Raw genomic sequence first — 13,917 nt, forward strand, 5'->3', positions numbered from 1 at the left:
TTTTATCTTAGCACATTCCTTAACATGCCTAAGAAGTTGAGAGGTTGTACCTGACTTGGGTTTAAGTATTTTCACCCCACAGCAAACACATTGAACATATGATACTTCGACCCCACTGGAGTTTGATTTAACATCTATAAAATACTCCCACACAGTTGATTTTCTTTTCCTGCCTTTTGTAACTTGTATTTCAGTACTAGTGCTCCCAACTGTCAGTTCAACAGGTTGAGAACTATCAATTTCTTCTTGTGTTGCAAGTGGTAGTTGTTCGTCATTTGATACAGACTGAGAATGCTCAACATTCGACATTGTAAATATCTATCCAAGAAAAAAATATAATATCAAATGATGTGTAGGAAAAAAAAATTTGCAGGATAACAAAACCTAAGTATATGCATTTCAAATGAACCCTGTAAAGATTTCATACACTATCATTTGACTTCTAATGAGATCTCAATTAAAAACTGCAATTAAAACTGCTAAATGAAATCGTAGAAATGATGGGGACTTCTAATGTAGAAGAAATGAACCTTATTTGAATAAGCCAACATTAGTATATGCCAACAGTAGTACCATGAAAAAATCTCATTTGAAAAAATCTCTTTTGAAACCGCGATAGAAGAAAGTGTTGTAGAAAAGGATATTGATATGAATAATATAAACTCTACTTATTTCGTATGCAACATCATAAAACCCCTGCACCGTAAAGTTCATTAAACGAAGGCAAAAGTCACCATTTTAACTGTTACACAACACTTAATCATAATACAAGCACCTTAATTCTTTTTAACAACATCTAATAAAGTTCATACTAATTTGCTTTAGTAAACCCAATGAACACTACAATTTCTCAATTAAGTTTCTGCTATTCATTTCCACATGCAGGTTGCAGCTACAAGTATACAACCAACTAGAAAGTCCAGCCCAACCAAATCCAGGGAGGGAGGGGGGAAACAACCCTCTCACATTGTTTTGGGAGTTGCTGCACCTCTCTCAAGCCACAAAAGCAAATACAGTTCTGCTATTCATTTCCACATGCATGATAGAACAATAGAACTCAAAGCATTTTACATTGCATCTTAAACTCCATTATAAACGTAGAGCATCAAAAAAGAATAGTCGGATTCTAAACTAAGCATAAAAAAAGAATAGTGTATATTTCCTGTTTATGCAAAAAAATGTATTGATCAACTAGCTTCCAACTAAGCATTCCATCAAACTGATCAAAATCACGTACTTAAATATAAAAGTGTGGATCTTAGAAGACAAAGATATCATTAAAACCGTAAGCTAAGAAAGATGCAAAGAATGCTAAATTTAAAGAACAATAAGGATGTAACTTCAGCTCATTTCATTTTATTAAGAAACTTCAGTTCATTTTAATCACACTATGAAGTCCTGAAGCAAGAATACCTAGCAACCAAGCAAGAGTACCGAGCAACAGAAGTCCTGAAGCAAGAATACCGTGGTCCGTGTCGATCTAACACCGACTCACCGATGAAAAATACCTTTTATCAAAGGAAAATAGAAGTAGAGATTAGAGAACAAACACAAAAAATCAACTCTAAGCTCTCACCGAGACAAATATTTTTGCGATCGTTTAGCAAACCGAAGCTTTTCGCGATTAAGAAGATGGTTCTCGCAGTCAAGCTTTTCACGATCTTGAGAGAAGGAGGAGAAAGATCGGCCGAGTCTCGTGCTTTAGAGATGAGAGCGCGTGAGATGAGAGAACGGCAGCGCTGAGAGCGGCGAGAGCCGAGAGGGAAAAAAGGGAACGGGGTTACGGCTAGGGCTTCCGCTCGGTGGGTACTGGGTAGGGTAAGTATTAAGGATTTTTTTTCATTTCTTTTATATATTATAATATAAATATTATAATATAATATATTATAATAATTATATATCTTATATTATATAAATATATAATATCTATATTATTAGAGTCTAGAGAGTATGTAAGCGTATTATTATTAATAATTTATTTTACATTATAATTTACAGATTTTAAATTTTAAAATATATTAATTTTTTTAGTATATAATTATTTTAAAAATATCAAAAATTATATATATATATATATAATTTTTTTTTATTTCGAACAATAACGATTCGAACACGAACGAACGCATCACTGTTCGTGTTTGGTTCGTTTAGCAAACCGAACGAAAAAAATTGTTCATGTTCGTCTCGTTTGCTTATCGAACGAATCGAACACGAACGCTTTGGCGAATCGAACACGAACTGTTCGCGAACAACGAGCTCTTTTGACAGCCCTAGGTGGGGGAACACTATTGTACCCTTGCACGTAAATGAAAAAATAATATTGATATTGATGTGTCTTAATTGATACAATTTTTAGATGGTGTCTCCTGTGACGGTTGTATAGATATGAAATGAAATTTATATGATAAATGATAATGATATGGATCCCTTTGAATAACATGTCAAATATTTATATTGATTTATAAAGAAGCTTAACTGATATGCATATTATTATTTATTTTCCTTTTATTGTTGTAGTTTAGAAGTATGAGTATTTACTGGCTCGTTTAGCTCATTATTTTTTAAAACTAATTTTTCGGGTTAATTAAGCAATTAACGATGAGCGTTAGAGGAACTAATGTTTATAAAACACACAGACAATTGGTAGCGAGGTAACATTACATATATTACTTTAATTTATTTTGATTAGTTGCTATTTCATTTGTTAAATTGTTGATGAATATAGAAAATTTAAATCACACCGTCTGACCGTCTGTACCAACTTTTGTTAATTTCAAGCCTTGAGCTGGGTCGTGACAATAGCACTTATGATAAGATAAATAATGAATAGAAGGTCGTAATGCACTTACTTTCATCACTTTTTAAGAGATATTGGCATATATTCATCACCACCATTTCTATTACCTTTGTCTTATGGAATTCCATTGTTTTCAATTATCATTTTGCTTTTGACGTGCAGTAGTGCGTCCCTCTAAAGTTTTTTTTTTAAATTTCTTTTATACTCAACTTGAAAGTCTTGCCTTTTTGGGCAACTCTCATTGCTTCAAAAGTATTTATGTTGATGGCATTATTGATTGGTTTATGGAGGATGGTAGTTGGTCTGGAGAAGCATCCAATGTATAATGGCTAGTATATATGATTCATGGTTTGGTAGGGATAGGGGGACTGGGAGAGAGTTGAAAGGATCCTAATGTTTCTCTTGAAATGGAATTTCCCTCTAAATGAGAGGTAGAGGTATGAAATGATCGGTGTTTTAAGAATGTGACATCAAGAGAGGCAAAAAATTATTTAATAGCTTAAAAAATATTTGTAGCCCTTCTTTATGGTAGAGTAGCCAAGAATGCTGCATTATTTTGCTCTAGGAGACTATGAGACCATTTTCCATTAGCTGGATTATTAGAATGTATGAAAGAAGACGTCCTAAGAATCATGAAAGAAGATAGGTGAACAACTGTGTTTAAGGATATCTCTGAAGTAAAAAAAAAAAGAATATAGTACAAAAAGGTATTCATTTCTCTATTTTTGAAACAGCCGAACACAACTCTCTCCAAGAGAATCTAGAATAAATATAGCGGGCAGTAGTACTCGAGCACTTATAGAAGGCCTTGATTTCTCTATTTTGCATCCCCATTTTGTTTGTGGTTTTGAACACAAGAATTATTATGAACAATATTATGACCCTGAAGATGAGTTTCAAGAATCAACTTGAATTATTCTCAATCATCATCAATGTGAGTGATATTAATTTGATTTGGATGGGTTTGTGAAAATTTGGGAAGGCATCTTTAAGTTTTTCTTTTAAGTGATAAAACTGTTGAACTTTTAAATGATCATCAATAAATGTGATAAAATGTTATATTTCATAAATATTTGGTACCCTTGAGGGGCTCGAAATTGAGGATATGGCATTTTGAACTAAAGAAAATGAGAGGGCGGGCTCATAGGGAACTCATATATTTGGAACATGAGTATATTTGGCACTCAAAGCTTGAGTACTAATTACTGCGGATAGTAATTTCCTTTTTAGGCTACACAATGCCTGAGGGGATGTGGATAGAACTGATGCACATAGATACATCTTAGATTGTTTGAAGAAGGTTAATGATCCAGGTTATTTGGATTTCTTATTGCAAATCTACGATAAAAAGTCTCGCACACAGTCAAATTTGTATTTTGCATACTTTTAATTTTTTTCAATTACCTGTTCTTTTGATGGAACTAAAAAAAATATGTAAATTTAGTCCATATGATTGTTTAATAGCTTATATTAGAACACAGTGAAATTTAGAACCATGAAATTATACGTTTGATTGGAAATCACACAATAATCAAAATTCAAATTTAAGTCGTAGAAAATTTGACAAAAATCTTGTAGCTCAAATGAGATAGGATATTTTTTTAAGTTTTTCATGGCTATTACTCATTATACAATTATTATTTGAAGTGAATGAAATGTCACGGTGAATGTAATCCTTCAAATTATTATTATTATTATTATTATTATTTTATTATTTACTTATTATAGAGAAATAAATCAACATATTTACTAATTTTCCTCTTTTGGCCCCTTTTTTCATGCAAATTTTTTAGCCTCTTTCTGCTTCTACTCAATTTCTTTCTTCTTCATAGGAAAGGATGACTGCTAGTCTTTTGCATCATCAACATTATCAGTTTTTTCGGCTTCTTATTGATCAAAATAATTAAGTCAAATCTGCCATTTTTCCTAACTCAACTCCTTTTCCGTTCAAGTTTTTTTATTAATCTGAGGCCTCCTTCTTCATAAGAAAACATAGAAAATTGATTTCAAGTGTACATGCTATGAAGCATTTGTCTGATTTTAAGACTTTTACTTAATATTATTGCTATTATTTTTCTTATTAAATGTTTAATAAATTGTTCCTCCATTTTCTTAGGAAATAGAAGTTGGAAATAGAAGTTGGAAGGCTCATTATTTTTTTGAAAATTCTAATTTTGGACGCTTGTTTTTATATGTAATGCATTTTATTGTTATTTTTTTCTTAAGAAATTTTATTATATATTGTTAGCATATAAGGATTAAATATGTTGCTAGAGTGACCTTATAACTTATTTCATGTAATTTCTCATTAGGGCTATATGTGATGTGTTTTTGAGAAATTAGTGCTGTAAAAAGTTGCCATCATCTCAAATTTTGCATCTCACCTAGGAGTTATTGGGCTTTGGCAGTCAAGTCCTTGATGGTTCCTTTTACTTCAAAATTTTAATGGGTACATTTTTTAGCTTAATATATTATATTATTCCCTTTCACTTTAATAGGCGTTTTTTTAGTTTATAGGCCATAATATGAAATAATTTGAGGAATGTTCCTTACTAACCAGACGTACTCTAGGTTCATTGTTACATTCTTGTCTTTTGGCTTTTCCATGCTAGAGGTATCAACCAGCTTGCTTAATGTTTTTTTGAAAAAAAAAAAAATTATCATTTGAAGCTTCACGTTACTAAAACAGTGTGCGTTTTGTTAATAAGGGTTTGTTTGGGATCAGTTTTATTTTTTAACTTTTGTTTTGTTTTTGTTTTTATTTTTAAAACATGTTTGTTTAATATATTTTTTTGCATGTATTTATTTTTTTGTTTAAAAGAAAATTTTTTTTTTTAAACAGTCAAAATATTTAAATGGTGTTTTGAATGTTTTTAAAAATAATTGAACTTGTTAACAAACATGTTTTATTGCTAGTAAAAACATAAACAAAATAGAATATATATATATAAACACAAAAATCGAAGTGATACCGTATGTTGGTTGCAGCTATATATGTTGTAATGAATAGTATTCAATGCTTAATTTGTTAAATTTTTCCTTTTTATTTAGTTTACCTTTGATGCTTATATTTTGGTATTTATTGATGTAAGAATAATTTAATTTTTCTTTGTTTTTGCTATAGGTGGCTTTCAGAACAGGCGATTTCAATCAGCAGGTCATTTTTCTTGGTGGATTAACTGATGGGCTTTTGGCAACAGAGTATGTTGGTTGCAGCTCTTCATGTATATATCTCTATATGTTTGTATCACTCACTGCCTAACTTTGTAATTATGTATTGGGATTTGTATTTTGAAATTCCTTTTTTGAAGATATATTGTTAAAAAATCTTTCTTCAAAAACAATGTGAACAAGAAACCCTGTAGATGAGATAAAATAGTCTGAGAGCTCTAGGATGAGCTGCTTGAGAGTTAAAACCAAGGATACCCCACTATATAATGGATTAATGAAGATTTGAAAAGTTATCTAAAGGAATTTGGATTATGTATCTTAGTGATCTTATTTTGAAATTTAGTTGGCCTGGATGCAGATATTATTTTCTCCAACCTTTGGATATTGCGTTTTATATGTGACATGTAAGTTAGAATAATATAGAAAAAGTTCGGAATATAAGAGTTTATGATTAGTAGAATAACAGCTGCTAGACATTTCAGTTGTGGTGAGGATATTAATGATGAATAAATAATGAACGCTAATCTATAAGAACCCAAGATTGATAGCTTTTGATTTCTTATATTTTAAATTGAATATGTTGAAGTGGTTATAATTAGTAAAATTAAACCTAGTTGGTTAAGATTGAAATTTGCCTTAAGGATATTTTGTAATAAGAGAACGTTATGGTGATACAAAGGAAAATATCATAACATAGCAATAAGAGCATTGTATTAATGAAACCGAGTGTTGGGAAATAAATAAGTGCATAACAATGAAGTAAAGTGTGTTAAATTGAAAATGCTGTGAGGAAAGTATGATAAAGCTAGAGAGTATGTAGGTATAAAATGATTTTATAATTGATCTATGTGGCAACAACTTCAAAAATAATTTTCCTAAGGGAAAGTCAAGATTTAATCAAAGTTTCTAGATCCTTTTAAAAGCTTCCTGAAGTATATTGAGGCTTTGGAGGATCCTATAAACGTCCATGTCATCAAGAGAATATTCTTTGAGTAGTTTATGAAATATAAACTCAAGTTTGTCGCAGAGGGGCCCTCCACCATATTAGGAACAATCCAAAACGAAAGCTTTGAAAGTGGAGAGCGAAGAATCAAACATAAGATGTGAAATTTTTCATAATCAATCTCATGGCCAACAATATCAATCAAATTATATTGGATTCTCCATTCAAAATTACTTATCTTACGTTTAGTTTTGTTGTTTCATGCATTAGTTACTAGTTTTTTTTTATTTTAAATATAATTGCATTTTAAATTTTTTTTTCTATATTTGTTTTTTTATTTTTTCTAGAAAATGGGATCATGCACTCAATCATGGTATTAATAAAAAAGTTGAACACAATTAATCCTAACCTTAGTCATCTGTTTTCCTTTGTTTTGTTACGTTGTTGATGACTTATCTCCTCCAAAATAATAACTAAAATTGAGAGCATAATCTATGTCGTTCGCTATCTAATTTCTTCTTATAGCGCATTCTACCTGCTTTTCTTCCTCAACATACTCAAGAGCTAAAAGAGGGGCTTTACAATATTTATGACGCAGAAGTGGACTCCTTGGCGGGAGCGGGGTCTTCCGCGACGGGAATTTCTGCTAGTGAACCGGCGACCCAATTGCGGCCGGTCTAGGGTAAGCACATGTCGAGCAGCCTTGGGGCAGGATTTTGATGGGGCGGGTCGCCCCTCTCCTCGTTCCTTTCTGGTTGCCGCCCAAAGGGGGAAATCCTCTCTTCCTATTTAATTTATTAGCTATTATATATGTGTTGTTTTGCTTGTTAGAGTTAGTTTTTGTTGTGTTTTACTTTCATATTGTTTGTGTGGAGAGTTTTCTCTGTTTTAGGGTTGTATCTGATGAGTTTGTGGTGCTCTGGTTATATCCTCCTCCAAGGTGGCGTTGTATCATTTCTTTTTACCATCCCTACTCCTCTCCTCTCCAGCAGCTACTAGCCTCCCCATTCTTCATCTTCGCACCCAGCCACCCTTCCCCCAACAACTTACTCTTGTTGTCCAACTCCCCGGACATCACCCTAGCCTTCAACCGTCCCGTCCCTACAGTCCAACATCGTTTTCCCCCTCCTCAGCCATCATCCCAGCCTCGGTCACTGCTATTTTGCAGCAAAACCTGCTGCCCAACCGTCTATCATTGTTGTGCCTATGGTTCTGCACTTTCCCCTTGCTGCCACCACCCGTGCTAACCATCCCGAAACGCCTAGCCGACTTCCACCGCCCTTTGAATATACCTTAGAGGTGTTTGCTTATGTTGTACATATTTTGTGTTGTTTTTTTCTGTTTTATTGTGTTATAACCCTCTCTCAATTTCAATAAAAGTTTGTTTTGTGTGTTTCCGTTGTTTTTCCCACTTGGTCCGGTATCATATGATATCGAAGCTAGCCTAACCCTAGTCCTATCCTAGGGTTTCCTAGCATCCGCCATAAACCAAAAATTTTCTTTCTTATCACCGAATATCCTCAACCCAAACCTTAACCCACCAAAATTTTTCTTTCCTATTCCTTAATCCTTAGTCATGCAACCCAGGAGATACATGCCCGAACCTACCCGGGAAGAGATAAGGCGGGAGCTCCGTCACCTTCAACAAAGGCTTGCAGAGATTGAATAATTAATACAGAGAAGTTACCTTCAACCGAGATTTGGAGAGTCAAAGAGGAGAAAGAGATGAGGATTTGAATCCCTTCCATTGGGATAATTTCAACGACGAAGAAGATAGGCCACGACGATTCAAAATCCAGTATCAAAGGAAGCCTAGAGAGAGATATCCGAATCTTCCTCAGAGAGAAACTTGCAGACAGGAGATATCATTTGGACGACATAGAGACTTCGACATCAAGGTGGACCTGCCAGAGTTTGAAGGAGCTATGGATCTTGAGGAATTCATTGATTAGTTATAGGTTGTTGAGTGGATCTTTGAGTATAAAGATGTGTCAGAGGATAGACGGGTCATCAAGTTGAAGAAGAGTACTTCTCTGTGTTGGGAGAACTTAAAGAAGCAGATGAAAAGAGAGGGTAGCGACAAGATTATCAAGTGGGAGAAGATAAAGAAAGTAATGTAGGGGAAATACCTCCCTCCCCATTATTGTCAGGATATGTTTCTGAGGCTCCATCACCTGCATCAGAGGGATTTATCAGTAGAAAAGTTCACAGAGTAGTTTGATAATTTGCAGATGAAGTGTGATCTGACGAGACCAGACGAGAATACAGTAGCTAGATATCTTGAGAGTATGAAATCTACTATTAGTAATGTGATGCAGCTACAACCGTACTGAATGCTGGGGGATGTCCAGGCATTAACCTTCAAGGTGGAAAGACGACAGAAGTAGAGTCGACAATAATTATCCTTCGGCCAGCAACCTTCAGGCAAATAGTCACCCATAGTTACCATGACCGACAGAGGTAGCCCAGGAGACACAGGAAAGGGTCGGGCAAGGGAGTGACACTCCAGGTTAGAGCTGGAAGAAGCAGGAGAAAGGTAGCTCTTCCAACACCGCAACTGTCAGGAAATGTTGTCGATGCCACGATTACGGCCGCATAGCTTTCAGTTGTTCCACTATCAGGGTAGTCACACTCATAGATTAGAGCATTATGGAAAAGGTTAGCAAGGAGGAGAAAACTGAAAACTAGAGTGAGATACATCATCTTTCCCCATATTAGAGAGGCACTCGTAGTTCGACGGGATATTGACATGAGGGATTCGCTGCTTTGCAACAATATTCTCTACACCCGTTGTACAGTGAACGAAAATATATGCAGTCTTATCATCGACGGTTGGAGCAGTAAAAACGAGACATCAACTTAAATGGTAGAGAAATTGGACTCACTGACATGCCTGAAGGAGGAGAATTGAATCAACATCGACAGGAGATTTTGGTAGAGTTCTCGGTCGGAAGCCAGCTGCATGACCAGGTGTGGTGTGGTATGGTTTCTATGGATGTCTGCCACCTTCTGTTGGGACGACGTGGCAGTTTGACTGGAGGACTCAGTACGATGGATCTAAAAACTCTTATTCATTTACCAAGAAGGGGAAGCACACCATTCTACTTTCTTAGACAGAACCTTAGATCATAGGAACCCTTAACAACAGAGCGGTGTCAGTGGGGCCAGTTCTAGTGATGATACAAGATGAAAGTATTGAGACACCAACTTCAAACACGGGACAGTTATGTCAGAGATGAAGTCAGGGCCTCATGGTCGACACCATACTACAAGCTCCACCACCGTACGGGAAGATGCAAACTACTCTCACTACACATCAGACTGACCTGAATGTGGATTACTTTGGGAGGATCCAACAGTACAAGCATGGGCCACAGTCTCAGGAGAGCGGATCAAATGGGACATGGGTGCGCAAGTGGTGTCGACTTCTTCAATGCTTTGGCCAACAGTGCAACTGAAAGTGGGACCCAAGTGCCATCAGGATTGAAGACAAGAACCAGAAGCTTCAAAGTATGAGGTCGAAGCTCCCCCAATATTGGGAGACTTACGGGGGAGTGGCGTCTCCCGCGGCGGGAATTCCCACTAGTGAACCGACCGGCCCAATTGAGGTCAGTCCAGCGTAAACCCAGGCCAGGCGGCCTTGAGGCAGGATTTTGATGGGGCGGGATTGCGGTCTCCCGCTCCTCTCCTCCTTCCTTTTTGGTTGCCGCCCAATGGGGGAAATCTTCCCTTCCTATTTTATCCATTAGCTATTATATATGTGTTATTTTGCTTGTTAGAGTTAGTTTTTGTTGTGTTCTACTTTCAAATTTTCTGTTTGGAGAGTTTTCCCAGTTCTAAGGTTGTATCCAAAGAGGTGGTGGTACTCCAACCATATCCTCCTCCAAGGTGGTGTTGTATTCTTTCTTTTTTGCCATCTCTACTCCTCCCCCCTCCAACAACCGTCAACTTCCCCATCCTTTATCGCCGCACCTAGCCATCCTTCTCCCAACGGCTTACTCTTGTTGTTCAGTTCCCCGAACGTCACCCCGACCTTCAATCTCCTTGTCCCTACAGTCCAACATTGTTGTCCCCCTCCTCAGCCTTCATCCTAGCCTTGGTCACCGCTGTTCTGTGGCATAACCTGCTGCCCAGCCATCTATCATTGTTCTCCTTCTAGTTCTGCACTTTTCCCTTGCTACCACCAGCATTCCTTCGCTGCCACCACTCCTGCCAACCTTCCCGACCCACCTAGCCCACCTCCATTGCCCTTGGAATACACCTTAGAGGCGTTTGATTCTGTCGTTCATATTTTGTGTTGTGTTGTACCCGCTCTCTACATCAATAAATGTTTGCTTTGTGTGTTTCCGTTATTTTTCCCGCTTGGTCCGGTGTCGATTTAGTAGGAGAAAAATGAGAGGAACTTATCAACCAAGTAAGAAGCAGTGAAGAGAACTCATTTAGGAATAATTCAATGTTTTACAATGTGAAGTGCATATTTTTTTTTATGTTTGTATGGCCTCTAAAAAGTCGCAATGTTAAATTCCTTAAGTAGAATGAAGTTGAACTCTTAACATTGAGGTGTCTTTTGGTGTAATGGTTAAATTCCATCAGAAATTTTAAAATTAAGCATGCTCTAATAGAAGCACTTCTGAGATGGGTATTGATACTAGAGTTAACTCAAACCACAAAAAAAATAGAAATATTATTGTTGAACTTCAAAAGGACTACAACGACGATTCTTCCAAACATGAAATAAATGACAACACACATAAAAAATATACCCTAAGGCGATGACAAGTGTGGTGGTTGACGACTGACAGGGGATAGGAGTCAGACGGGAGGTGGTTGTGCGGACAAGGGAGGGTTAGAAGGGGATTCTGGCAAGCCTGAAAGTAGGTGCAAGGAGTTGAGGGGGTTGGCTGTTATGGTTGGAGGAGTTGACATCAATTTTGGGAGGGTTGGAAGGCACTATGGCCGAAGCTGTTGGCAATTATGAGAGGGAAGGAGAAGGCTTTGTGGGTTGAGCGTGTTAGTTGCACAATAGGCCAGTGGGTGAGGAGATTAGCGGCACGAAAGTAGCATGAGAGACATAGGTGATGGGGCGGCTAAACTGTATGTTTTTTTAGGAAAGGTGCGGCTGCTGGTAAGGGAGGGTTGTGGTTCTTGGCTACAAGCAGGGAGTGGGTCTGGAAGGGTTGGGCGGTGGTAGGACAACAACAAATCTATTGGCAGATCAGTTTCGATAGAGATGAAAACAAATCTAGCGGGTGGAATAATGTTGGGGAAACAGGCGAAGGGTAGATAAAGATCACTCAGGATGAGTTAAAGCAGGAGCACCTTCTCGCCTTTGGATACAACTCTCAAAGAGAAAACTTGGACGCCGACAACTGTCCTCACGGAAATCTGAAATAGAATTACCAAAAACTAAACCAAAGACCACAAACACATACTTATAATAGATATATAAGCTGGTAAACAAAAAAGGAAGGGGGAAATAATTTTTGCTTAATGAAAGGGAAAGGGGCTGCTTTAGGTAGTCGACAATCAACATAAAATTTGTCAAAAAATTATGACTTGAATCCTTTTTGTGTAAATAATAGGGCGTCCCCTAGAAGCGACACGTTGTATGGTTTGAATACAGTGAAAAATGTGCAAGGACTGCTATAGTCTCAAATAAACAAAGTTTCACACGTTAAATACGGATGTGGGTAAAAATGTTGTTGCATAAAAGTAATATTAGGATATGATATTGGAGTATAGGTACTCTCACAAGTAAATTAATGAAATTAATTGATTTTATGGTTCATAGGAAGATAAATATCTTATGTATTCAAGAAATTAAATGGTTGGAGAAAATGCTTAGTACTTTGATAGCTTAAGTTTTAAACTTTCGTATTCAGATAGAAGTCACACTAGAAATGATGTAGTTGTGATTATAAATTAGGGTTTGAAAGATAATGTTTTAAAAATTAATTGAATTGGAAATAGAATTATAACTCTAAAAATTGTTGTTGATATTAAGATTTTTAATATTATAAGTGTTTATGTTTTTCAAGTAGTTTTAGATATATGTTTAAAAGAAAAATTCTGGAATGATTTAAAAGAATTAATATCAATGACACCTCTTAAAGAAAGAATTTTTATTGGAGGGAATTTAAAGGGACATGTTGGTAGAGTGATGAAAGATTTTAGAAATATTTATGGTGGCTACGGTTTTAGAGTGATTAATGAAGAAGGTAGAACGATATTACATTTTGCTTTAGTGTATGATTTTGTTATTGCTAATTCTTTATTTAAGAAAAGATGAGCATATTATTACTTATAAACATAGTTCTAATAAAACATAAATTGATTATTTTTTTATGAGAAAAAGATATCATCGAGAGTGTAAAGATTGTAAGGTCATTCCAAGTGAAAATTTAAATACTCCACATTGATTATTAGTTTTGGATTTTAAGGTAAAGAATTGTAAGATAAAGAATACAAAAAAAACATAGTTATAAAATTAGATAGGTGCATCTAAAAAACAGATAAAATTCAAGATTTCAAGGTTTCAAGATTTGGGATGTTCATGAAGTAAATTATATGTGTGATAAAGTAATAAGCACTATTAAACAAGTGACAAAAAAACTTGAAAAATCAAAAGTAACAATTTTTATAATTAAAAATAGTTGGTGGTGGAATAGTAATGTGTAAGAAAATATAATATATAAGAAATTGTACTATAAAAATTGGTTTAAACGTAAAAGTTTAGAGAATTCGGAAAAATGTAAGGTGGCTCATGGGGAGTCTAAGAGAACAATTTGTGAAGTTAAAAATTTTGCTTTTAGTGATCTTTATAATATATTATATATTAAAGATGATGAAAAATATATGTATAAACTAGTCAAACAAAGAGAAAAGAAAAATAAATATTTAATTCAAATAAATTGTATTAAAGATTAAAATAAAAAAAATGTTTTTATTAGAGGAAGATTTCAACATAGGAGGGTGAGATATTTGAATTAGTTTTTCAATGTAGTTT

General features: G+C 35.3%; 1 protein-coding gene across 2 annotated transcripts in view; it reads left to right on the forward strand.

The window, feature by feature from the left end:
* The window catches only part of LOC110027657 (UPF0613 protein PB24D3.06c), a 50,598-nt gene that overhangs the window by 15,124 nt on the left and 21,557 nt on the right, over window positions 1-13,917 (forward strand). For both annotated transcript variants that reach the window (XM_020729168.1, XM_020729169.1), the window contains exon 2: window positions 5,922-5,998. In XM_020729168.1, the coding sequence (XP_020584827.1) occupies window positions 5,922-5,998 (77 nt within the window). The remainder of the gene's footprint in view (window positions 1-5,921; window positions 5,999-13,917) is intronic.

Source organism: Phalaenopsis equestris, unplaced genomic scaffold (assembly GCF_001263595.1).
Source record: "Phalaenopsis equestris unplaced genomic scaffold, ASM126359v1 Scaffold000434, whole genome shotgun sequence".
Classification (NCBI taxonomy): Eukaryota; Viridiplantae; Streptophyta; class Magnoliopsida; order Asparagales; family Orchidaceae; genus Phalaenopsis; species Phalaenopsis equestris.